General features: G+C 41.9%; 1 protein-coding gene across 1 annotated transcript in view; it reads right to left on the reverse strand.

The window, feature by feature from the left end:
• The window catches only part of STK39 (serine/threonine kinase 39), a 104215-nt gene extending 86725 nt beyond the window's left edge, over positions 1-17490 (reverse strand). The window contains exon 1 of the mRNA XM_075710886.1: positions 17185-17490. Coding sequence (XP_075567001.1) covers positions 17185-17299 — 115 coding nt within the window. The 5' untranslated portion in view covers positions 17300-17490. The remainder of the gene's footprint in view (positions 1-17184) is intronic.
• Positions 17491-27680: the final 10190 nt, after the last annotated feature.

Raw genomic sequence — 27680 nt, forward strand, 5'->3', positions numbered from 1 at the left:
ATAACTACCAATGACAAACTAATTCTTTAGGAAAGAAGACAAATCAATACTGTACAAGAAAGTGGAGAACCTATACCAATGATGTGGAAAACATAAAAGTCTGCCTTCCTTCCACCGGTGAGCCCAGACACACTATATTGCAGGAACCCTTCTGAAATGTCTGTCTTAGCTGAAAAATAATCAGCTATCACCACCAGTCATGGTTAAAAAGAGCTCTACTCTGACTGGCAACGGCATTAAAGAAATCTGTTGCTGGAAAGTGAAACCAGATATATTTAGATTAGACATAGGTTTATTTAATAGTGACTGTGTTGAGCTTTGAAATAAAGTATCAGCCTAAGTGATGGCTTTTCACTTTCAGACACTTTCTTGGTAAGGACACTTCTGTGTAGGGCCATACAGAGCTCAGCACTTGTCAGCTTGGTACAATGCCATCAACACATTAAGATCAGATTGGAAAGTCCAAGGATGAGCATTAACTATGTCTAGGGCATTCAAGTAAACCTGGCAATAAGCACACAGTTTGGAAAGGGAGGAAAGAAAAACAGAGACTATGCCCACTACCTCCTTCCACCTCATGACTGCCCCCTCCCTCTGTTCCCATCCCAACTCTCTCAAGAAAGACCAACAAGAAGTGCTGATGTTAAACCCCAGCCTGAGAGAATATTTTTTTTTTCCTTGTCAGAAAGCTTTTATTTAGAATCATAGAATAGTTTAGGTTGGAAAAGGCCTTTAAGATCATCCAGTCCAACCATTAACCTAACATTACCAAATCCACCACTAAACCGGTTAAGGGTACAGTAGCAACCCCGTGTTTCCTGGCTTGGTGGCTGGATCATTTTTCATGAAAGTAAAAACTAGGAATCATTAAGATTGGAAAGGATCTCCAAGATCATCAGTCCGATCATCAACCCAACACCACCATGCCCACTAAACTATGTCCCCAAGTGCCATGTCTACCCATTTTTTGAACACCTCCAGGGATGGTGACTCTACCACCTTTCTGGGCAGCCTGTTCCAATGCTTGCCTACCCTTTCCGTGAAGAAATTTTTCCTAATATTCAATCTAAACCTCCCCTGGTGCAGCTTGAGCCCATTTCCTCTCGTCCTATGGCTAACTACTTGGGAGAAGAGACCAACACCCACCTCACTACAACCTCCTTTCAGGTGCAACGCTATTGAAACAAGTAAAATAAATGACTACTAAAAATACAGGCACTGTTTTTGTTAAGCACATAGAAGAAACAATAACGCCTAGGGGGGTAAAATCACACCTTCTGTTGAAGCTTGGTAGAAATAAAGCCATGCCTCACTACTAGAGAAATACATCCTGTTACCCCATACAGTCATGTCAAACACTGCACACAGTCTTGCCGTTGAAGCTACAGTAGTATAGCATACCATTTTTCCAATCCAATACACTATATTTAGCGCAGAACATGGTTTTATCCCCCTGTACTATCATGATTAGTGTTCAAAGTGACAACACCATAGCAAGAGACATGGTTAGCAACCTACCTGACAGCCCTGCATTTCAACACTGGAAAACTTTTAGCCCCATCAATCACAAAAATAAGAAAAGGCACAGGACAAAAACACATTCCTGCTCTTTTTTTAAGAGGGTACCTACAGAGGAATTCAAGTCTTTTGGGTAAGATAAGGTGCTATGAAGTTGAGGATCAACTTTTAGAAGTGCATCAGAAACAGTAAAGACAATGCTTCTCTTTTTGCCTTTGAATAGGAAGCTGCACATACTCCAAGCACACCTTGGTACTTGACACTGAAAGAAAGGTGTAGATGTGTTGCAAAGGGAAGTGGAGTGATGCCAAACATCCAGACAGTTTAATGCCCATCTGTGTGTGTCATCACCAAAATTATCTTTTCACCAAGTACTCCATGGCCTTGAGTCCTCTTACACACTAGCTGTGGAGCTCACAGGAAGCCTGGTACATTTCCAGATCTGGTATGAGAGCATCTTCCCATTCGTTAGCAATCCGCACCAAGGAAGTGTCAGCACCACAGCAGGTAAGGAAAACCTAAACAAAAGCAGTCCACTTTCAGCAGGTGTTATCCATTTTAAATGACAAGTCAGGGAGAAGATAAGTCATCTAGAAAAAAAGTTGAAAGGGAACTATAGCAACCCAAATTAGACTGTTCTAGGCAAACCCCATATTACAAACACTGCCCAAGATATAAACACTACCTTTTGCTCTGCTCCACATCTCAAATACCTTCATAAGAAGCGTCATTTGTAAGTCAAAAAGTGTTTATAAAAAAAAAAATCCACAATCACCACTATTTCAGAATTTGCAATCATCTGAACTGGAATTTGCCTTGTGGAGGTGTCAGGGTAAGATTGGTGTGACCAGTACCCCCTGCTCCTGACCCCTGGTAATGTGGTTAGCATAACTAACACCACTTTATAAGGCAAGCAGCCATTCTTTGTAACTGGGTAGGTCACATATTCATTCCCTTTCCCCTCATTATCAGGCCCTGAAGGTCCTATGAACCAAGTAGACAAGCCAAACAGATTTCTTCTTCCCCTCCCTACCGGCCTCAAAGATTCCTGGGCACCAGGCCGATTACTCCCTTCCTTACCGGCCTTGAAGGTCCCAGGCACCCAGCCAACCCAGTGGTGGTGACGCCCCTGTCACAGGACAGGGAAGCACAAGAGCACACAGAGCACTGCCCACAAAATCAAGCAGTTCCAAGTCCTAAGTGGGGAACTTGGACCAGAGCTGCTGCTGGACAACGAGACCCGTGACCCCCGGTGGCCAGGGAGGCCTCCACCGTCATCTGCTTCCTCCGAGGACTGAGTGACTCGTATGCTTTTATATGACTTTCAAGTCTAGATTGTGATTGTTATACTGATACAGCAAACCATGTACTAAGATTTGACCCGATCTGCAGAGGATCCAGGTGATGAGAAATACTAAGTTAAGTTGTATTATAGATTCTGTAATACACTACTTATAAATTGTACTATACTGATTCTGCTTGTAGAAATCCTGTGCCGTTCCAATCATAAGTTCTGTATTATACTAATCATAATACCTTATTAAGAAAATAAAGCTTTAATTGTAACTATGTTTTAGTGCCATCATCATTCTGCCAAGGATCCTTAAAAGAACCTGTCTGTCCCCTTAGTGTCGGGTGACAACTGGTGAGCTTGATTAACAGATTCTTGGGAGTAAACAGATGTTATTCTCTGGTGCAGAATTTACTTCTCACACACCGCAAAATTATCCTGCTTAAGTGTGCTAAAAAAGAAGGGTATAGGGGGGGAACAACCAACACACAGAGACAACTTAATAAATACAGCTCAACCTAAAACAAACAAGTAAACAAGCTAAAAACACTCAGTTCTGACCCCAAAACACATTGAATATCTCATAAAATATGCTACTTAAAACCTACAATGTATCAGTTTGAATGGGCATCAAATGTGAAATGCAAAGAAAGTATCTCTGGTCTAGTTTGCAGAACTTAGGTTTTCCTCACAAGTCCTGTGGCTTTCAGGTCTGCTTGGGGTATCTTATCATCACTCTATATACCTAGTCCACTTACAATACCTTCACTGTAATTTTTCCAAGGCTGTGATTATGAAGTGATATGAAGTACTGCATTTTAAGAGCTTAATGAACTAAAGAGTATGAAACTGAACTGAGCAGTGAAAAGTCAAGTTCTATACCCGGAATGATCTCGCCTCTCAATCATGTTACCCTCCATCTGAACTGCCATTGTTAAAAAGAAAAAAGTTAAACAAGGCGTTATGCATAAGAGTAAAATAAGCTATACTCCGTTTCAATATTAGTTTTACTCTTATTTACAAAAGTAGCAGAACAGGAATTGTGAATTCAATGCCACCAAGAAATAGCATGTATTGGTTCAGAGCAAAGAGGTTGCTTAGCTGTACTCACCTAATAAATGCCTAAAATGCCTCCCACTTTCACATCACTATATAAATGTAACTTGTGAATTCACCAAACTTAAGGTCTAGAAGATACGTGTGCCGCTGAACAATGAGTACCATTACACATAACAGTCCATTCCTTAGAGAGATTTAAAGGAATACTTTTCTTTGGCCATGATGAAAAATAATTAACTAAATAAATAAATCCATTTGAGCCCTGCACCTAGGGGGAAAAAAGGAAGACTACTCTGTTACTACCTACTCTGTTAGGTTGTCATTAGGTTAGATTATGTGAAAGAATATGGTGACAGGAGCCTCGACCGTCTTTAAAGGTTCTCTGAAAAAACTCCTGAGAAGACCGAAACAAAGAACTGAGCCACAGGTCATAAAGGCACATATGTAAGATGTATTATTATCTGTTAAACTAGCCCACAAGACAGAAGAGGGGGAAGAAAAGCCCTGAAGCACCCGAGCCCTTCTCCAGTTAACATTAGTTTTGTAATCAGATCTTCACTGGCTTCCTGCAAAACACAAAAGAATCCAACTTCACTCATGCTGCAAATTTGGTAGGGAAGAAGAAACAGAAAAAATAGCAGCCATAGAACTTGCAGCAGGCTTTTTCACCCCCACTTCCGCTGCTCTTGCAGCACGGTCAGCAGCACAGCTGTGCTGCACAGCCACCCCACTGGCACAGGGCAGGCAGGAGTCAGCTCCTGTTGTACAATCACATCGGGGCTGTCGTGTGATGAGAAGAAATGTGGATGTACTATACTTGACGTGAATGAATCCAACAAATCCCTATTCATTCTGCATTTCCCAACAAAAGGCGTGAAAAAGAGTTGAAGTGAAGGATACAACTTGGTTTAAGAATTTATTACAAATACTAAAATGGATTTTGTCTGTCATGTTATTATCCATTCATCCTCACAATGTAGGTCAGATTTTCAGGTAGTAACATAAATTTTTTTATTCAGATTTTTTTAATTTACAGTTGTACCAAAACTTGCAATCAAAGTCACAGAACCAAAAGCCATACAAAAGAACCTTTGTGTAAAACAAAGACAGTTTCTTGCTATTTTAATATGCTGTAGTTAGGTCAAAGACTACACCAACGACCTAACAGGTCTCACTTTTTTTTTTTTTTATTTAAACTTTTTCTCATCATTCATACAGTGTTACACAGAAAAAAACCCCAAAACCTTGAAGTATATGTAAGAGGTCTTGACAGTTTCTGTTTTTACAGGGTTTGATAAAACTAGGTGAATTTTGCTCACATTTTGGGGGAATAATAAATTTGTTCTTACCAGATTTATCCAAAAGTGTATTTTTCACATCATTGCTTGCAATATACTTTTTTAAACACTTTCTTTTTTTAAATCATGGTCTTCAAACTATCTGTTACCAAAAAGAAAAAGCAAAATCTCCAGGGCTTTTGTAGAAGAGGGGGCTTCTACAAGAAATCTGAGAGATCCTCCTCTACCTCATTAGCCCTCCAGAAAGCATACCAGCAGGGGCATTTCATTTTTCCTTCACTGATCTGAAGCAGCATAAACCCTTCACTCAGACACATGCACCACAAGAAGTAGCTTTTTTTCTACATTCATTTGAAAAGCTGCTAAAATAAACGTCCTTATCAGTCAGCTGCACAACAAAAGAACATCAGGTAATAAATCTCAATTTAAACCAAAGAAGCCTATCTAGAAGAGAAAGGGAAAGCTGACATCATTCTTCCCTTAAAAATTTTGTATCCAAATTTGTTTCAAATGTCTATAGAGTTTTATCCTAGCGTGAACAGTCAATACAAGAGTTTCACAAGAAAATCTTAACAGTAATACTTAAAGTAGTAAAAAGACCAACAATGCAATTCAGAAATACATGCATCAGGATGCAGTTCTTACTCAAGGGCAAAGTCTCCCATCAGACACAAGAGAAATTAAAAATGTCAAGAGAGTAGAAAAAAAACAGAGAAATAACCAACAGAGAATAAAGTAATTGAAATTAGAGGGAAATTCAAAAAAGAGCACAAACCTGCACTTAGTACTATTTGGTTGCCTGTACATTTGCATTTTGGTTTAGAGCAAACAGGGCAGTTTTGAAGTGAATATCCTCTCCTTGATCTTCCTCACAGAGCTTTAGTTTGCTTTGCAGAGCATCTCTTGCGCATGCAAAATAAAATCCTTTTAGAGGAACCTGAACTGGAAGTTCTGCTCCAGCAGAAACATGGTTTAACCCCTGAAAGATGTAATGGTTCAGACCAGTCTTTGCATATTTTCAAAAAACAAGGACAGATAGGATGTTTGGTCCACAGAACTAGTGTGTATCTTGTTCAAAAACTCCAAACTCAAATACATTGTAGAGTGCTCAACATTAACTGATTAACTCCCCTTCTCTGCTCCCATTTCACCAGAAACGTACAGACATAGACATAACTAAGATACTCATGAAATTTTAATGTGGAATCAATTTGTAATCCACAAATATTCTCCAAATCTGCCTTTCTGTTAGCAGGAACACTTTTGCCAGAGTTACTTCCTAATTTTAAGATGCTCTTTGAAAGAACAACGTCCCAAGCAACTATTTTTCTGCTGTTTCACACAAAGATACCACCATGTAGTTTCAAACCATGGAATCATAGAATCATTTAGGTTGATCTAGAGATCATCTAGTCCATCTAGTCCAATCCCCCTGCTCCAACAGGGTCAGCTAAAGCAGACTGTCCAGCCAGGTTTTGAGAAGCTCCACAGATGGAGACTCCACAACCTCTCCAGGCAACCTGTTGTAGTGTTTGATCACCCTCACAGTAAAAGTTTTCCTGTGTTAAGACTGAGATTCATCATTTTTGTGTCCACTGCCTCTTGTCCTGTCAGTGGGCACTACTGAGAAGAGTCTGGCTCCCTCTTCTTCATTCCCTCCCATCATGTATTTATAGGTATTGATAAGATCCCCTTGAGCCTTCTTTTCTCCAGACTGCATAGTCCCAGCTCTCAGCCTCAAATGAAAGATGCTCCAGTCCCTTAATCATGTCTGTGGCCAGGGACATGCTGAAGTTTTGCAGGCTCACACCTGAAGTACGAAGCTGAGGAAAATCTCTGTTAAGAGAGACTCCCTGAACAGGTTTAGTTTGTCCAAGCTGAGACATGACGGGCAGGGCTAAGGTTTCCACTGTTTCCCATCTCCTTCTTACCTGCCTGTCCAATCCTCATTCAGCTGTGAGTTTTCAGAATACCAAAGAAAAGCCGTAGAGTAACATGCTCTGAATAACATCTCTGGAAGAAACAGCTATTTTGAGCTACAGCTGTCTACACAACAAAGATCTATAAGGAAAAAAAAAATCAAAATAAATTACCTTTTTGTATTAAGGAAGAAAACAGTTAAGCTAGCAGTTAATTTGAATCATACTCTACAACAGCAAAGGCATTTTATCATACCAAATATAGGTGCGTGACACTGCCTCAGAAATAAAGCTTTTCCTTCAAAGTTCACAGATGTAAGGAAGCTCCTCTCTCCAGCACTCTTCTAATACAGAATCAGTTCTTCCTAATAAAGTACAAAACAAAAACAGAACACCTCTCCTGTCGTAAGTTCCGCAACAATCTCTAAATACTCTATTACATTACATGGCCAGATATTTTCCCCCCTAAGATAAACTGCAAGATCTAATTTTTAGTTAATATTTTCAGAAAAGAAACATGGATTTTGATCATTTCGTTCTCCCTGTTGTTTCATCATCATCAATACATTCAATGTGCATACAAATCCTGACATCTGGAAGGTAAAACTCACACGGGAAATGGCTCTGCATAACTACACAAGAACTTGATATGTGGTATTCACTGTGGGACCAAAAGTTACCTCACCAGGGTATCGTCTGAACTCCACAGAACTCTGCTTAATTCCACTTCACCTTACACAAGCAAGATAAACTGAAGATTTGCTATGCTGAACCAGATTCCCTGCCTAGAAAAAAAGGCTGTTAAAAGAGAATTACTGTTCATTTCTGAAGCAGCATTATAAACAAATGCTGGTGTTGATTTAGTTGGCATATTTTATTGTTTCTCATTTAGCTTGAAAGTAAACACTTGGAACAATTCTAATACCATGAATGCAATATTTTCCAAGTCTTCCGGATGTCACCAAATAGTGCATCATTCTCTTCCGAGAATGAAGAACAGCAATCTACCAAAACAAAGGCAGTATTGCTACTGCACTGTCATGAAGATCTCTAATTAATACTGCAATGTTGAGCTTCTCTAATTAATACTGCAATGTTGAGCTACAAAGCATCTTCAGCTAGTTCATCCCAACAGAACGTGCCTGCTAGAATCTGAGTCCATTGTGGCCACACACTACAAGCAAAAAAACCTACCTATTTCTCATCCTGCTTCTCATGAAACAATGGAAGAGCTGGAGCAATATAAGTGCTATCATATCATTAAATTTTCATCAGGTGATTCTAATCTAATTCTAATGAAGTTCCTATTATTAGCCTGAAGTGGCTCAGAGGCTGGAAGCACAAGACACTAACAGGAATAAATTATAAGTTTAAATTCGGTCTCTGTAATAAAATGTCTTCAAACCAAAGAAGTGAGAAGGGAAAAGCAACTTTCTAAGTCAGTTGTGATCCTTCTGAACATGTTTCTTCTCAGAAGTCTAAAGCAATAGCTCAAGCTTATGATCTTGTCTGTATTATTCCAACAGGACAGAAACCATGATCAACAAGTAAATACACAACATTTTTCTGGTCTGTTAAATTAACTATTTTTGTACCACTACCCAGAAGCAGGTATACTTGGCACATAGTTTGCTTACAGCTATAAAAACAATTTGTTCCTATTAAGAAAACCCTCAGACATTCAACATTGATTTTGACCTTTGAGATCATATGTTTTCAGTTCACGCTATTTCTGAAAGCATGACTAGGAACACAGAAAACCTTCCAATTTTTAGTCTGCTTCTAGTTCTCATTTTTCTTTAAGTGTATTAGCATAGCTCAGCTTAAAAGCTATGTAACATAACCACTACATCAGCCTTACAGGACATCCTCAAGTTTTACCTACATTTTACTTCTGATTAGAATACCTCAGAGGCAGTTAGACATCCACAGGAATAATTAGGCTAATAAAATGATTCAGAAATTGTTAATCGTAAAGACAAAGGATTAATGGAGACAGCTAATTAATCATACTGGGGTTTCACCAAACTGTTGAGTAAAGTCACATACTTAGTCAAATACCTAGGGGCAAAGGACTGGAAATATTAACTCCACCAACGCCACAAACTTAGTATTTCAGCTAATGAACAAACAACACTGTTCAAACCTTTCACTGAGCTTCTCCTGGGAGCAAGGTGCAGGACTGTCACAAACAGCAACCCTGGAAAACTGCACCTGAGAATTGTTCAGAGGGGCTCTAAAACCCCACCACCTTCATCAGCACTGTCAGCATCTCACCACTGCCATGGAAACTTTCTCCAGAACAGTGACCAGTCAACTGAAGTCTACCTAAATGCCAGGAAGCGTGCACACTTCTCCACGAAGATTAAGCTTCTTTCCCTTTACTGCCACCCCCCAACTATCTATTCTCTCCTGAAAGACAACCAACTCTCATAAAGTAACTCTGACTTGACAGCAGCTTCAGGAAAAAATAGGTTGCTCCTGCACTGTCAGATACCACGTGATTGCTTGTTTCTCCCTGTGTATTCTCCCTGGTTTTTCTCATTACTATGTCTTCTGTCCCAGGGCAGGTGTTTTTTTTTTTTTCCCCTGCACATCTTTTTAGCCTAGCACTCCTAGTCCCCCAGGCACATGTTAAATACCACAGCATGGTCTCCAGCCAGCACTGTGCAGGAGGAAGCAGGTGGCAGAGAGAAGGAAGAGCTGCATGGCCACCACACTGCCCTAGGGTAGGCAAGGGCGGAGGAGCACAGCAGCCAAACCCCGCAAAAGAAGGCAAGAGAGAACCATTCAACAAGTACTGGTTGCTTCAATTACAGAGTTGGTCTCGCAACCACACAGAACCTAGTGCGGTGCATATCGAGACTGACATCAGAAAGAAAAAGAAAAGTTTTTAAGTAAATTCTTCTCTCAGTGATTTCATACCAGCTTTGCTTCATTCTGCCACTGCTGACTGATAATGTTATTACACCCACAAGCTTCAACCGTGCAACCCTTACGCATACCCAAAGACCTTCGAACTTAGCAAGAAACAGTGAAATCTAGCAGAGCTGCCAGGATTTCATCCTACCAGCAAGGCTGTGCTGCAAAAGGCAGAAATAAGTAAAAATCCACTCATTCAAAAAAGCTAATTATTTATTTACACAGGGTAAGCAGTACCAACTTCTGGCAAGTGTGATTTTCTTCAGGGGAAAAAAAAAAAATTAAAAACCTCGCTTTTAATTTTGGGCACCAGTAAATTTCCTAGTGATGTATTTATCTTCCAAGTTCTGCAAGCAGAGTGCTCCTCTGCTGCTACTGCTCAGCAGTATCCCAGTGACTTCAGCAAACCCAAGAAGTTAATGAGAGTAACTTAACTGAACTTGATTTTTAAGGTTCATTCTTTAAACACCAAGAATTATTATTATTATTATTATCATCATTATTATTATTATTATTATTACTGGAAATAAAACCAGCTTCTATCTACTGCTGCTTTATAGTTCTGGATTATTTTGGAAGGGGGGAAGGAGGAAGAGAAAACCAAAAAGAGTCACACAAAAACGAAATATGGCCTACACTTGCAGCCACTATATCAGCCACCTACATCTCCTTTGCATGGAAACCTCACTGGTTTTGGCCCTCAAGCCAGTCAGAACAGATGTGGTTTTGTTTCCATTTAACAAAGAGAAGCTCCATTTGACAAGCAGATTCTGAAAAAAACCCACAACTGGTCTCTGACCTATGAGAAAGTGACTCCTCAGTGAAAGAAAAAATAAAACGGTTTTAATGTTGTTTCAGAGCAACACATGACCCAACCTAAAATTGCTCTCCCAGGTCTGAACTTGGCCCCTGCTATCAAAGTATCCTTACAATGCTGGTCACAAGCAGTGGTCCCACTTTGAAGATGCAAAGCCTTGCTGTTGTAAGGCTTAGTAAGAATCAAAATCACGCAATCCCTTCAAATTTCCACACGCTCACTAGCAGAACTGCTCCTCTTCTAGCACTCAAGCAACTCCTGCGGAGCCAGGATAGAGGTTTTGGACCTTATCTGTAGGAAGAACTTGGATGCGGGGAGAGAGAAAGCATAGGGACAGGAGGGCTAAGGATAAAGGAGGTAGGCAGACTGCAAGAGCAGGAAAGCGTAGCATACTTTCTGTAAATTATCATTACACAGCACCAGCCAGCTGCCTCATGTGTTGATTACGTGCTCCTTTACCCTCCCAGTTAACAAATTAACTTTAAAACAAGCTTTACTTGCTGGTTATTTGCAATCGCAACAAACCCAAATCAAGTTACACATAATTTTCTTTATTTTCACACCATCCAGGTTCTTGTAAAATATAATTAATCTTCTTCCCGACAAGCCTGAATGCCAATTGCATGAGTTAATTTTTTTTTTAAAAAGTCACTAAATTATGTAACAAAGTTTGATTATTGAATCGCTTGCTAAGCCTAACCTCTTTGAAGCAATGAAAACTACAGCCTTGTCTCCGATCTGGGTATTTCTAATGCAGAAAGTTTATTTTCGTTCAAAAAAGCCAAGACAGAGCTCCCTTCCTCAACACTATTACTATCATGTGGAGACAAGGCAAATAATTAACAACTACGAGCTCTGCACAGCCTCATTAGCAGCACAGCACTGTGAGTGTTCTACAAGGTATTTTTAAATTGCACCATGACCATCTTCATTCTGACAACTGAATTAAAAGCCACTCCTTATAAAAATACTAAATGGGGATTTAACATTTCTACAGTGTCTTCAAATGGTTATTAGCTGACAGAAAATCTTGACCAATTATTTCCCAAACTGTAAAATATTAATTTACAAAATAATAAACTCTTCCTGTCAAGCTACAGATGTATTAAGTTATGATATTTAATATGTGCATCTACAACATGCTTAGGCTGCTGCGGTAACTGCTAAGATCAGTAAGGAACAGGATTTGTTTTGGAGCAGAATTAAGGCAGGCAGATCTTTCTTTTTACACAAAGTTTTAGTATAACGATCTTAGGTAGTGTTCAGTATTACTTACCAAATTATGCAGCTTCTTATGCAAGAATTACAGGGGGTTTGGAAATAAATCTCTGCAAGAGCAAATATCAAAGTTTACCATAGCTTTAGTTGCTACGGTGTGGTATTTCACTGAGCACAGACCAATCTAATTTGCAACATATACATAAAAACTACTGCAAAAGAAAGCCCTTCAACTGTTTTTTTCCACTCAAAAAAAAAATCCTGATTAAGCACAGGGGTAAGAAATTTTGGAAAGTGTGAATGAGACACAAGCATCTGATTAACAGAACAACAGAGAACTGTAATTTTACCTCTAACTATAAAGAGGCTTTTCAAAACAGCATACACCATCCTTACAGACTTGAACATCAGTTCCTGAGCATCATAATCAGAGACCTCTCTACAGAGTCAAAGATCTCTGATAACCACAAATATAGGAGAGTCTATTCTCTGTCAGACAAAGAACCATGAGCAATACACATGCAGCAGGGGAGGGGGAAAAAAAAAAAAGTAAGTAAATAACATTCCATAGAAACACCAACAAAGACCCCAGAGCCATTAATACGAGAGTGTCTCACAGGCTGCTTACAGTAAGAACTATAAAATCAGCAGAACAGTCTCGAATGGTAACCTGTTCTACTGAAAATCCCAACACATTTGACTTAGCAACACTGCACCTTATGAGGCAACAAACCACAAGATATTTTTGAGCTCAAAGTCAGAAAGGCAAAACTACATGAAAGCCTCAGTTCAACTAAGGTAACTTTTTTAATGAGTTGCAGCCAATATAGATAATCCATCGCATAGCAGTAACCCTTTATTTTCCAATTAATTCTGGCTGTTTTCTAGCCAAATAATTTTCCAAGTCAATTGCAGCAGGAGAGATGAAAAATATAATTTTATAATGAAGGCTAGCACCCAGCCTAATCATGAGATAATCCACTGCTCTCAGTAACAGAATCTTCCTTCCAAAATTACCAACGCAGGCTGACAAACATTAAGTTACATCTAGCAGAAGAGCATCAACTCCAATGTAGTTTTCCAAAAACAAGGCAAAGCCACTTGTCCATATCAATTTAAGAAACCTATTTAAAAACAAAACAACAAAAACACCCCCAAAAAACAAATCAAAACACAAAAAAACAAACCCAAACAAAAAAACAACCTAGATTTAATGCTGCTTTGTCTTATCCATGAACATAGGGCAATTTGAAAGTACAAATACAATTTTAACACTATTCAATTTTCAGGTTTTTACATTGATTACCATTTAAATATTTGTTCTGTGAAGATTTCTATTGCTTCTGAGGAGGAAAAAACCTCGCATATGTAAATGACATAAATTTAGAGAAATCTATTTCAGTTATTTTATTGAGAATACTTGGTTATAAACCCCAACTGAGTAAGAATATTTCTCACTATTGCTTTTATTAGCTTTCTTTTTTTTTAATCTAAGTCACACCCAGCTTACAAAAAAACCCCAGCACATACATTAAAATCCACTACACATTTTAACTTAATGCATTAAAATCACAGAACGAGATCTCCCAGGTCTTCACTAAATTAAATCTGGCTCTCCCTTAATAGCAATTACAGTTCTTATCTCTGTAACTCCTACCGGAAGGTTGCTTTGGATCCTCCTAAGTTAGGAATCCCCTTCTGACTTCTAAATGGGTACACGTATGGGCAGCCTATATCAATCTGAATTAATGTAAGAATTTCCTCTTAACTGTCTAACCTACACATTTACAGATAGCAATCAGAATGGTTTCTTCCTGCTCCAGAAAAGATTCATATGTAGGCATTAATAGGAAGATTCTCTTCCTTGCATCAGCTCTATCAATCACGCAGCCATGCAGCAAGTCAAACAGGGAACCTGATCCGACAGAAAACTAACCCAGCAGAAGAACTAGTTCTCTGTCAGATCAATGCGATCCTTTCAACAGCTGCCTGTTAGAGCAGACTAAATGTATCATGAAACAGCACACCAAAAGTTTACGAAGAACTGGCTAGCTACCTTAAAAATAAGGCAAACATGGAATAACATCTCATAAGAAGCGCTCCTTAAAGCCAGCATTTTAACAGGCACTTGAATCTCCCAACCATCATGAAGGAAGCAACGGACAGAGAAGGAAAAAACGCTGTATCATCTGCAATCCATATCATGAGGCCTTGGTTTTCAAAATAGCATTTGGCTAGACACAGATGAGCGATAAGAAAAGTTCACGTTCTCACACCGAAAAAGAGCAGAACTTCTCCAACCTGCTAAATCCACAAGATGAAGACAGCCCACTCGACTAACAATGATTTTCATTTTATGGTCACCACCAAAACTTTTAAATTCCCCCTAAAACAGGCCACTGAAGTCATTCTGCATCTGTGTTTAAGTTATCATACGATACAAAGCCTGTTCTGATGGAAGCATTGTGATAAACCATCCTGGTGTACCTCACCCTGTGTACCTTTCCTCCTGCAAAGCCCACAAAGATGTTTCAATATGTTGTTATTTTTCTCATTTAACTGGCAAAGGGCTGTTGTAACTGAACCCGTCCCTGCAGATGCTACCCAGCTCCTCAGGGAGAGGTATGTAGTGCTTTCCAGAGGTGAAGGGCTCTGTTTCAGCAAGTGGTAACTACTCATGTTCACAATGCAATTAACCCTGGCATGGCCGATGCAAAGGGATATAAATTGCTGCTGAACCAAGTTCAGACTGTATTATTCTCCCCTGCCTCAGGTATAAAAAAGATGCTTTAAGAGTCCCTCACTAGGTTCATTAAAAGGAACAACATTCATCCAACATCTCCAAAATTACATCCACATTTGGTCAAATGCATAGAATTTATAAGCGGGTTTTTCTGGAGAAAGTGGCGGGGGGAGGGAGGGGGATGGTGTTTGGTTTTTTACTATTTTTAATAGTATTGAGACTAAATTGAATCTCACAGTGGGTCTCCTGTAAGTTAAGACAAACAAATACAAGGTGTTAACGAAAACAGACGTATTTGACTAAGCACAAGATTTTTAAGTCAAGTGGTACAAAATAAATCTCAGTTTGAGAGAAACTCATGTAAGCAACCTAAGCTTAGTGAAAGTCCAGCTGAAATCAGACAAGTTCAGTGTGTCAAAGAATCTCATTCAATATAACCTGACCTTAATTTCCTCACTAGGCATTCACTTTAGCTAAAGAAATAATATCAACATTTAATAGCACCAGTAGGTAACTAGCAATAAAGTTTCTCTACAGAGAGGTATTTGCTACTCCGATTTAGCATCCACCTGTACAACAGATGTGTGCTTATATATAAATATTTAGAAACACATTTTCACCTATCAAAAGATGCAAGTTTTTAAGTGGAAAGGAGAAAGTGAAAAGGAGTTTCATTTAGAAACTCTCACCCAGGCATTCTACAGGTACTGCAACAGAAAATAACTACTATTTAAGTAACTCATTTGAGTCATGTCACACCCTAGACAAGGATTAATCCAACACCTTCGAGGCCTTTTTTACCTTAGAAGAAGGATTTGCTCCTCAGCAAAGATATAGCTTATGCTAGTAGAATCGCTTCCACTTGGCTCATTTAGATCCATTCCCCAGACCGAGTTAAGACAAAGTCCTCTGGCCAGTAAACCCACGCCCATGGCAGGGCCCCCGCTGGCAGCGCTCCCTTGACACTGAGCACCCATCTGGTCCGGGCCAGCCACCTCCAGGGACCTGAACACCTGAACCCTCATCCCTCCTCAGGCCCTTTCCACAGCCTAGGGAGTGCAAACAGAAACACAAAGGCACCACCTGGGGCAACAGAAAGCCACCCCGTTTTAAGGAAGAAGTACTTTTCTCAACTATTTTGTTTCTGCCTGTGGAAAATAAAAAGCTTACTGACAAAGCTGAGTACACACAACTGGCAACTCAGATCAGTAACATGTAGTTCTGCTTGTCATCAGCCTGACTACAATTAGCCATTGGTGTGTCATACTGAAGATAACCAACAGCATCAGCAGGCAAGACTCATGGATTTTTTTTCATGTACGTGGCCTCGTTCATAAGGAACAGCAATCACCATCTTAAGAGCTGGCCTTTGCCATCTGCAGTATTTGCTGGGGTTTAAAATGTTACCTACGAATAAAAGCAAGTTTTCCCAAAGTAATTCATTAGCAACAAGCAACATCTAGGTCTGGAGACAAACTTTCCATCACACGTCACCTCTTCACACGCTAACACTCAAAATAATCCAATCCAAACATAGGGGATGAGGACTGAACACATCTGATCTGCATTAGCCGGACACGTGAACGAAGTGCTGAAGCGCCCTACCAGAAAGCCCCCTACCCCCGGGGGCGTGGGGAGGGGGGCGGCAGGCGGGTTAAACCTCCCACGGCCAGCCGGGACACAAGCAGGCTGGCTGGGGCGAAAGGAAGCTGTAATCCCCCGCTGGCCTCAGGTGCCACCGACCAGCACGGGGAGCTGGGCCGCGGGGCACAAGGAGATGGGGGCAAGAGCAAAGAGTGAGGGAGAAGAGGAAAGGGTTTAAGAATACCTATTAAAAAAAAAAATTAAAAGGAAGTCACCACGACAGTAGCAGATCTAGAGGTGAGATCTACCTTCCCCCATGAAATCACCGGAAAAATGCAGAGTAATCTAAGCGGATGCACGCACATGTGTGCACCCACAGCCGACACACACACAAAGCACAGAGAGCGCATTTGCGGAGTTGCCGGGGTCCCGGCGCAAAGCAGCCGGCCAGGGCTCCGGCAGCCGCCGGTGCAGCGGATGACGATGCACCGCAGGGCAGCGGGGCGGCGGCACCCCCCGCCCGGCCGGGCCGGGCCGGGCCGCACCGGGCGGGGCGCGGCGCGGCGGGTTCTAGAAGGAGCCGCCGCCCCCCGGGGCCGCGCCGCCCGCCCGCTGCCGGGCGGATAAAGTTTGCAGCAGCCGGCGGCGGCGCCACTGCAGTGCCGGGCGCATCCGCCGCAGTGAGCGAGCCCCAGCCTGCGGGAGGATGAGCGCCGGTAGGCCCGGAGCCGGCCGGCCGGCTGGCCGCCGCGGCATCCCCCGCCTCCGCCCCGCCGCACCCCCCGCCGCCCTGCCCGCTCTCCCGCTCCACTGACCGATAACCTCCTGCAGCTCGTAGGCGTCCCTGCAGATGGGCCAGCCGACGGCCGGGGCGGCGGGCGCCGGCTGCGGCTGCTGGACGTGGACCGGCGACTCGCCCTGCTCCGCCATGATGCTGCCGGAGCGCCCAGGCACCCGACGACCTTCTTCAAACTTCCCTTCCAGCAACACCTTTCGGCCGCGCTCCCTCCCGCCCTCCCCGCGCAGCCGGCCGCCCGGCGGAGGGAGGAGGCAGGGCACGAGGGGGAGGAGGCAGAGGCGGGCGCCGCCGCCGGCCCCGGCCGCTCGCCCCGCGCCGCCGAGGGGAGAGGGAGCGCGGCGGCGGGGCCCGGCCGCCCCCGGCCCGTGTCGGGGCGCGGCGCCGGCAGAGCGCGGTGGTCGCCGCCTGACGCGGCTCCGCCTGAGGGAGAAGCGCGGGCTCGCCGCGGGGGGCGGCCCGCCTAACCCCGCCTAACCCCAGGGGCTCGCCGCCTCGCCCAGCGCCTCGTAACCTGCCTGCCGGCTGGCTGCGCCTCCGGCCATCTTCCTTCCCCGCTCGGCCCGCCGCTCCGTGGGAGGCTGTCGGCGGCTGGAAGCGCTGCGAGGGCCTGTGGCGGGCGGGGGGCTGCACGCGTGCAGGCCGCGGCGCTGCCGGCAGACCCCCGGCGCCCCTGCGGGCCCCGCCAGGGCTGAGCACGGCGGCCAGGGAAGGGCTTGAAGGAAGCCGCATCCCATGGCGGGGATGCTGGAGAGCACCTGTTAGGCCGGTAACGTTAAGCACGGCATCTCTGGAGCACAGCTCTGAAGTATACAAGTGTCTGCCGGGAGCGCTGCTGCAAGATTACTTGTATTTAAATTTGAGGATGTGGAAAAAAACCCCACTTGTTTTCATCAGCGATGAGGGCTCCCGTCTTGCAAAGTGGTTAAGTCGCCACTTGACGCGAGTGGCCCTTTCCGGGGAAGGTAGCGGAGCCGCACCACGTCACCTCGGCGTGGACGCTGCCTCAGCTCGTGCCACCAAGGAGGACTGTGCACAGATGAGAAATGTTCCCCTTGGCTAACCAGGACCAAGTGATTTAAACAAATATTCAAGACAAGAATGATAATTCTCTATTGCTTTCCATTACATAAGATGAGATTAAAAAAAAAAATCTGTGGTTAGATGAAACTCTGCTGTTAATATCAGCACAGAATTCTTTTTTTTTTTTCTTTCTACCCTCTTAGTAGTGTCACTGGTTTTATCAGCAGGATTTTACTATGAAATAATTTATAAAATAGCTATTTGTGCAGTCTACAGTCTCATTCCTGCTTTGAATGCTTTGTATTTTAAGATTTATGGAGATCTGGAAGAGTAGTAAGAAAAGATTCCCATAGATTTTAAAATCTCCCTTCCTACTACAGCAAGAATTTAAGGTCATTAGAAGTAATAATGAAAATATGTGAGCAGGAAAGCTTTCAAAGTCAGCACTGATTAAAAGCAGGACTGAATCTCATAAATTGTTAGGAAGTATGATGAAGTGTGATTTAAAGTCATAAAAAGATACACATAAGACAACCTGTTAGATACTTTATTCAGTCGTACTTTGGTTCAGGATAACCCTCTTTACTAACTAAACTTTTTTGTGTAGCGTCTTGAATTAAGACTTTCAGTTAATAGAAGGTTATTCCAAAAAGGAAAGCAAGTTACCTCTGTTTTGCTCTGTTGCTGAGAAGCTGAATGAAGCATGAACTCCTCACCACTGCTTAACATTTCATCAGAAGGTGTATCAGCAGCTTGGACATATGGACTCATCTGTGCACTGAACTTCCATTTTCTCACATACAACAGTTAAGTTTGGTATAGAGGCTTCTAGTAGTAGAAAAAAATATTGCATGTTTTTGTGCTGAACTAATGATTCCTCTCAATCTAGTTTTTAAAAGCTAGGTGATTAAAATATTTTCATATACACACATTAGAAATTATCTAGCCACAAAACCAAAGGTCAGCAAGGCTTGGAAGAGGAAGTATTAAATTGTCATTCAATATTAAGCTTAACGCCAAGACTAGACAAACTTGTTGTTAGTAGAGAAGACCATTCTGCCAGCAATAGCATTAAAAAAAAATAGTAAGACAGCAACAGCACAGGCCAAATCAATCAGCACAGAAAAATGGGTTACTCACTATTGATGGAAACCAGCCAACTTCTCCATCTGTACTCTGTTGTTGTGGGTGGTGGCAGGGGGGGTAGGTGGTGGTTTTAGTTCCTGAGCCATCAATTTCCGTGATGCTCCTGCCATATCATTAGCTAAACTGCTGCTTTACATCTGATAGTATTTTTTGTCCCGATTATTGTCCCAATTTGTCCCATTAATCGTACAACTCCGGGAATTTCTGGAGTGCACCTGCACTCTGCAATTTGTTGAAATGAGCAGCTTTTACAGGAAGAACTTTCCAGGATAGCAATTTTATAAACAGTGGGACCTGTGGGAAATGTTCTGTGCATTCAGGGTACAACTCAAGAGAAATATCAGAGCCTCAGAGCCGGGTAAGATAATAGAAAAGAAAGCAACAGCAAGACCTTGAAGCAGTTGGTCCATGCCAGCAGGCCAGGCTGCCTTTGAAAAGCAGGTCCCCTGCTGGAGACATGGGAGAAGAGCCCTGTGGTACTGCAGGCTCCACTGTTCGAAGCGTTGCAGGCAGTAGCTCTTCCACAAGACTTCTCAGACACTGAAAAGAATAGCAACCTGCGGATTTTGGAGATTGCAGAGAAAGAGCTAGGGCTCACTTAAAATCACTATTCGAATTAAAGACAGTTCAGAACGGTCCTCTCTGAACATGGTTTGGCCTTTCCTAGTGCTTGAAGACATAGGACTCCAAGAGATTGTCTGGGTCACTGAGTCCAGTCACCAGATGATTGATTCCGAAGTGAAAAAAGGCTTTACGTAGCCAGGCTACAATCAAAACTGGCAATATTTAAAACCCTGTAGGCCACCATGGGAGAAGGGGTAAGCCAATGTTCAGAGATTTCGATAGTCCCCAGCAGTACCCTCTGCAGAGAGAAAGGGGGGAAAAAAAGTTCAGAGCAAAATAACTCAGACTTAATTCGTAGGTTTGAAGGATTTAGACAAAAATAACATTGGTGCTTACAATAGTATTTCAGACCAATTAGTTAGCTTTAAACATTAACATACCTATATAAAGTCAAAGACAAGCATGAGGACTGGGGTTCATAAGCAATGGTACATACACTAGTGGCATGCACAAGGGATAGCATCCACCCACTCCTTTTATTCTGACTAAAAAGGCAGCAGATGCAACCTAAACAGCTATATAACCTAGGATAGACTAAACCAGAGTGAGAAGGAACTATTCTCTCCACTATCACTTCTAGCTCAAAGGAACAAGTGAAGTAAAACCATCTTCTCTCCCAAAAAATGGCTTAATATTGCAGTTATGACCATTACATGGTGTAGCACAGCCCTCTGCAATTATGTGCGTAAAGTTTAAAAGCCTCTAATTTGGTAGCAGTGAGGGACGGCTGTGCTTTAAATGACATCATGAGATATGAAGGCTGACACAATAGCAGCCGATGCTGATGGGAGTGGACTAAATGCTTTCAACCTCCCTTTCTCTGCTAGTGAATGTACAGTTAAATAGGTAACATGCCCATTATTGTCACTAGGATGCTTGCTTTCATCAAAGCTTGCAGCTTAGATTAGTTTCTGCTCACGCAGAAGACATGAGAATCTTCTTGGCAATTCACATTACAAAAAGCATCTTACTTAATACACCGGAAAACCTTTGATTCAGAAGTCACTGTCAGCTGTGTTCTTAATAACTCTGACTGAAGTTAATGTCTGTCAGAGCATAGTGACCTTACAAAATAAACCACTTCTATTTTTTTCCTAGGTCGAAGGCCTTGATGCCTTTGTCTCTTTTCTTCCCCCTGGCCCCTGTAAACCTTTGCAAGCTGTTCCACTCAGCAAATTTACTCCTTAAACTCAGATAGGAAGATTCTGTGTTTTGGATATTAATGACTGTTGAACCAGTAACCGTTAAGCTAGAGTTTATTATATAGTCAAATGGGCCTTTTAATTATTTCCTTATATGCCATACCCCAAGCTGTTACCGGTCCTTGCAATAGAAACTTCCATTGCCTTGCTGTTAAGTACAGTCAGTGCCACAATACATGCCACTGTGATTAGTGACTCTATGAGAAACAGAATGAAGTGCCTTTCTTTTTCACGTGAACACCAAACCTTTTTCTTAAGTATTTTCTTATTTGACCAGCCTATTTTTCAGGCCACAGATCTAGGAAATGCTCAGATCTTTGTCTCAGCCACTCTGAATATGCCGGGCCTTGACAGGCGTGTTGACGACATCACTTAAAAGAATAACAGAGCCTAAGTGAGCTTCTCTGCAGAGCTGGAGAGCAGACGCAGCCTCAGTCTCAATAGATCTCGTTCCTCAGCATCACAGCTAGCATTGCATGGTAGGAACCACTGTTAAGGTAGTTAAGTCTTCACATCCTCCCCATCCAGTTTTTCAGATGAGACCATGAGAACACATTTTGCAGTTAACTTGCTGTTGCTACCAAACCAGCCAAAACAAGTCACCAGCTTAAAAATTACTAGCTCATTCCAGCACCATGAGCATCAGTGGCTCATTACCTGAATCATGATGGCACACCAATGATTATGCATTTCAAACATTCAAAATTCAGAACTGTGCATACATTTAGAATACTTACACACTAGCCATTCATGTATTGGCAAGAATACATTTTTGCAACAAACGCCTTTTGGAACCTGCAGGAATCACAATTTCAGCTATGATGATTTGAATGAATTTAGGATACAGTCACCATGAAGATGACAGTGGACTAAAGATTATTGTTGCTTTTGAACTCCAGTTTAATGTCGTTAAGATGTTGTGGGGGTGTCTGACTTACTGAGGCTTTTAGCAGGAATGAACTCTCTGTAGCTGTGAATGGATAAAACTCAAACGTATAAAAGAGTTGATCTAGGAACTTCTATGGCTTTCATCACTGTAGGATATGAACATCTCATGCATATTAATAAATTAATCTTCACATACCAAAAGGCTGGGGAATATAATTATCTCAATTTCACAACTGGAAACAGAGACCTCTTAAGGGATTTGCTAAAGGTCATACAAGAAGTCTGTAGCAAAACTAGGAATATAACACATACTTTCTAAAGATGGGATTTCACACAGCCTCTCAGCAAGATCAGGGACCTAATCTGGCTGACAGCTGATTCCTGGTTTGGTTCAGCTGAAAACATTAGCTAGTTGACTGGGCAGCCAAACAAGTGATAGGGAGGATAAACAGGAGTGACATGAGAAAAATGTGGCCAATGGCAGGGAATGGGATATGCCACCATTTAAGCAGGAGTACAGTTTTAGCTTTGTTAGATGGTCATGAATGACACTAAGTCCAAACCCAATACCTTAATTATAAAAGGCTAGTCATCATCTGAGTAATGACCCTAGCCTTTCCTCAGTTTCTATTTATAGGATCAGGGAAGGAACAATTCATACCTTACTGGAAAGCTACAAACTTCAATTCAGCAAGATTTATAAAGTGCTTGAGTTCTTGGGATTGAAACATTTTAAATGTTTTCCTTTTAGTTTTGGGGATGTAAGCTGAAATAATTTTGTAATCTAAATGCCATAAGTGTGCCTGTATATGAAACCCAACCATTAAACAAAAATTTGTGATTACATTTGAAATCTCCAATTTTTTTTTTTCTGATGGAAAACCTGGGGTCTAATGGGCAGCACTTTCTGGGAAATCAAAATGGCAGTTAAAAACAAACCAAACCTTGCTCATATTTTATGCTTTCTTTCCAGCATTATGACTTGCAAATGAGAAATTAAACTGTCCGAAGCTGCTGGCTAAATTTCCCCTCACATAATTCAACAAGATTCCCAGTCCAACTTGAGCATTGTAAACAGCTCAGGCTCCTATCTCTCAGGGCAGCTTGCTGTGCTTTCACAGGACTGGCAGAGCTCCTCAGCCTAGGTCATCCTGGCTTGTATCAGGAATAGTGTGGCCAGCAGGAGCAGGGAGGTGATTGTCCCCCTGGACTCAGCACTGGTGAGGCCGCACCTGGAATACTGTGTTCAGTTTTGGGCCCCTCACTACAAGAAAGACATTGAGGTGCTGGAGCGTGTTCAGAGAAGGGCAACAAAGCTGGTGAAGGGTCTGGAGCACAGGTCTTATGAGGAGCGGCTGAGGGAACTGGGGTTGTTTAGTCTGGAGAAGAGGAGGCTGAGGGGAGACCTTATTGCTCTCTACAACTACCTGAAAGGAGGTTGTAGTGAGGTTGGTGTTGGTCTCTTCTCCCAAGTAGCTAGCAATAGGACGAGAAGAAATGGGCTCAAGCTGTGCCAGGGGAGGTCTAGATTGGATATTAGGAAAAATTTCTTCACGGAAAGGGTAGTCAAGCGTTGGAAAAGGCTGCCCGGAGAGGTGGTGGAGTCACCATCCCTGGAGGTGTTCAAAAAATGGGTAGACGTGGCACGCTGGGACATGGTTTAGTGGGCATGGTGGTGTTAGGTTGATGATTGAACTGATGATCTTGGAGATCTTTTCCAATCTTAATGATTCCTAGTTTTTATTTTCATTAAAAATAATCCAGCCACCAAGCCAGGAAACATGAAATTGCTACTCTACCCTTAACTGGTTTAGTGGTGGACTTGGTAATGTTATGTTAATGGTTGGACTGGATGATCTTAAAGGTCTTTTCCAACCTAAACGATTCTATGATTCTATGTTTCTATGCAATGTAGTAGGCTCGGGCAAGGACCAAGCATAACTACAGCAGAGCTCAGGCAAGGACAAAGCATATCTACAGCGGAGCTCAGGCAAGGACCACTGCTTGAAACACAGCAGGGGACCCAGGCAAAGCTTCTTAGAGCTCTTTCTTGCAACTTGGCTGTTTTCAACTGATCCAAGGTTACGGAGCAGCACCATGTCTGAGCTGGCCTTGAGTACAGACAGCGAAACCCCTAGAAATAGGGAAAGAGTTTGTAAATCCAGTTGGTGTGCTCAGAGCCCTGGCAACATGGGCTTAGCATCAAGAAGTCTCGAGTGTTTCTCTTGTTGGGAGTGCTTGCCATACACACCATTAATTTCCAGAGTTGCAGGACGGAGCAAAAGTACTGTCAGCATAGCTTCAGATTTGGATTCAGGAAACTGCCCATTGCTCTAATTCCCTCTACTCTAATAAACTGCTAAAATACAGCAATCTACCCACAGGGGAAACGTCAGAAGTTGCCATCCTTTCCTATTTATCAATTAAAGCTCACAAAGCTTCCAGGTACGAAGACAAGCTATGGAATAATGTCTGAAACAAAAATCTGGTGACAAATGAGTAGTCTCCACTCTAGGAAGATTAAAATGTCAGTTAAGGCATTAAAAATAGAACTCAAATCAAAAGAAAAATCTCTCTTCCTCAGAACAATGTGGAAATTTAAAATTCCTAAGCACTCTAATTCCTTTCTCTCCTATCTGTAAGAAAAGCTAAAATGTACAGTAATAATCTCCTTGAATGTTCACAGTATTAAAAAAAAATATTTGTTGACTCAAATATTTAGATTTTAGTTTTCTTTAAAAGACCTTTAATAATTGCTTTGGGTCTCGCACCATTTATATAATTGAAGAAAAGGAGGCTTTAAATGTAGCGATATAAACAACATTATTTTCTAATGCATCCCTTATTGTTTTTATGATTTCTTTAAAAATCTAATTTATCCATGAATGACAGAAACCTAAACTCATCAGTGCTGTGCTTTTAATAGACAAGAAACAGAAATTAGGCAGTTTAGGCACAGCCTATTTTTAAGTTTTACTGGCATATCATTAAAACAAACAAAAAACCCCCAGCAAACATCATTATTCATAGATGCTGCACCCATAAAAGCCCTGCATTTAGTATATACCACTAGGTATAGCATGCCAAGAAAGCACTCCTAATTTTGTTTGTGTCATTACCAATAGTAGAATCAACTGTCCGTGAAAATCAGAAACCCTGCTATAAGCAGGTTTTGCTGTGGTAGCCTGTAATGTGTCCTCTGCAAATACAGTGATCAAAGTCAGAGCTCTGACCCAATACTCTGGCCAGTATGACTGCACCTGCAAAACTAGTTATAGCAGCAGAAACCATACTTTGACTAGTTCTGTTTGCTATGCTTGTGTACGGATGCTTATTATACTGAAATAAAAGCCTAATTTTGCCAATATACAGGAAAACATATTTGGAAACAGTGCCAGTAAAATGCAGTTTTTCCTCTGTTGGCAAACAAGTCCTAGCATAGGCACAGCTCTGTCTTGCCGGTGATTACACCAACACATGGCACAGTGCTGGTGTGAAAGTACTTACTGGTATAGGTCATACCACTTACACAAAGCATCAGCTGAAGTGGTGTAGTTCTGGGATGTGATCTTTGAGTGGCACCAGAGAGAGCTGTATGGGAAGAGGATGCTACAAGCAAGGGGAGCAGGCACAGCTCGCTCTGGGATGTGTAGGGCCCAGGGTTAATATTGCTGGGTAACAACCGAAAGGCAAGAATAGTATTTGATGGGAAGAATGGGGTGCCTGGAAGCTCTGTGACAACTGAGTATCTGACTGTACAAAAGACAACAGGAAGGTACTTAAACAGAGCTTTCATCTGAATCTGCAGTGTCAGTGAAAAAAAACCCTCTTGGAGTATCACCTCATTTCCTGTAGTAACTAAAAACTCTTTAACACATCATGCACAGCAGACACTGTTTACTTAGAATTAGTTTACTACAAAGTTGTATTACAAAGACTTGAGCAATGCGCTACACATATATTTGAAATGCATAAGTGTGATGTCTTTTAACCAAAGGAAAGTGGAACTATAAGGGAATATGCAACCTGTCTAACCTGTGCTCCTTTAGGAACCTACTGTGGTTTCCTACAGTGGGTTGCGTTGTGGATGGAACTGTGAACAAAAACTTCTTTCCCAGTCTTTCAGTAGTCCAAAATCTTGGCTAGCTTGGTGACATGCTGAGACAACTAAAGTTGTCCACTCTAGGAAGAAATCTGCAGAGGGTGGAAGGCATCCCGATGCTCCACGTGGGACTGAGGACCAGCACAGCCCTGAGGGGAGAAAGGTGGCAGAGCTCAAAATCCAGGAAGACCTGCAGGTGGTTCTAACAGTAGCAGCACAAATGAGGGCAATACCTAACATAGAGAAAACAAAGAAATGCCATGAAAGCCTTTGCTTCCATGAGTGAACAAAAGCAAAAGGCAGGCAGATTGGATCAGTAATGACTGGATCAAAAAACCAGATGATTGACTTGAACAAGCATGGACTGTGATTGCCAAAAATATATCTGAACAGCAGAGCCTGCAAAGTTAAAGCCATTAGCACAGGTTGGGACAGGAGGTGCCCAGCTCCACTTACTGATTCTGGAGCAAGAGCCCACCCCTGTGTCAACTTTTTTTTAAAACACAGCAGAGTGCTGATCTTTAAAATGTTAGAGAAAAATGTACTAGAAATTATAGGCTATGTGTGGATTTAAAAAGCCAACAAAAGAGTTAGTAAAATTTTATATTGGCCTCATTGTAGCTTCTGTGATATGAGATTAACTGTAGAGGCTTGTGATGTGCCATGGACACAACTTCAGTGGAGACAAAAGAGTATGTCCTGGTGTCAAAAAAAAAGGGCATGGGTAAAAGCTCTCATAGACTTGTTTATGTTGATGGCAGAAATATATAATTAAATATTCTCAATTTGCTAGAGCAGATATGCTAAAGGAGTATCTCAGCTAATCAGCTGATTGACAAAGTCAGACTTGTTTAGCTAGATAAATATTCTACATTGCAGTTTACGTGGCACAAGTTTGAGCAGGTCACAATCAAGTTGGTCGTCTTTTTCCCTTAATTCAGTGGGATAGCTGAAAGTAATTTTAAAGTAATACCACCCATACTGAAAGGGATTTTAGTGAAACAGTGTCAGATTCAGTTTCATTGATGCCATATCCTGTTATTTAATAGTGCAAAGTATAATTTAACAGCTCTAACAGTGAATCATTGTTGGTAACCTGCGGACATTTTTGATAGAAAACTCCAAACCCAAATACTTATAATGGAAGAAGCTGGAGGTAGAAGAAAAGATGGGATGTGCAAACGTATAAAGAAATAGAAAACCTCAAATAACAAAGGTGGTGAGTACTTAAGAATTAATGCCTCTTTGAAAGAAGACAAAAATGGAAATAAGTCATCACAGATACCGGAGATGACAGAGAAGGTCATCTCCAGCCAGCGACAGTGAAAGGAACATATGGCACCTTACCCAGCTCCCAGGAAGGAGGGAGACCAGACACGAACAGAATGAGATGTAGGAGTGATGGTTTGCTGCAGAACTGAGGCAAGACCACCAAATCCCCTGACATAAAAGAAGCAGAACAAATGATTTTTCCATATCAACAGTGGCGGTGATATTTCAACTGAGAATCAGCATAATTTTTAAGTTGTA

Source organism: Pelecanus crispus, chromosome 5 (genome assembly GCF_030463565.1).
Source record: "Pelecanus crispus isolate bPelCri1 chromosome 5, bPelCri1.pri, whole genome shotgun sequence".
NCBI lineage: Eukaryota > Metazoa > Chordata > Aves > Pelecaniformes > Pelecanidae > Pelecanus > Pelecanus crispus.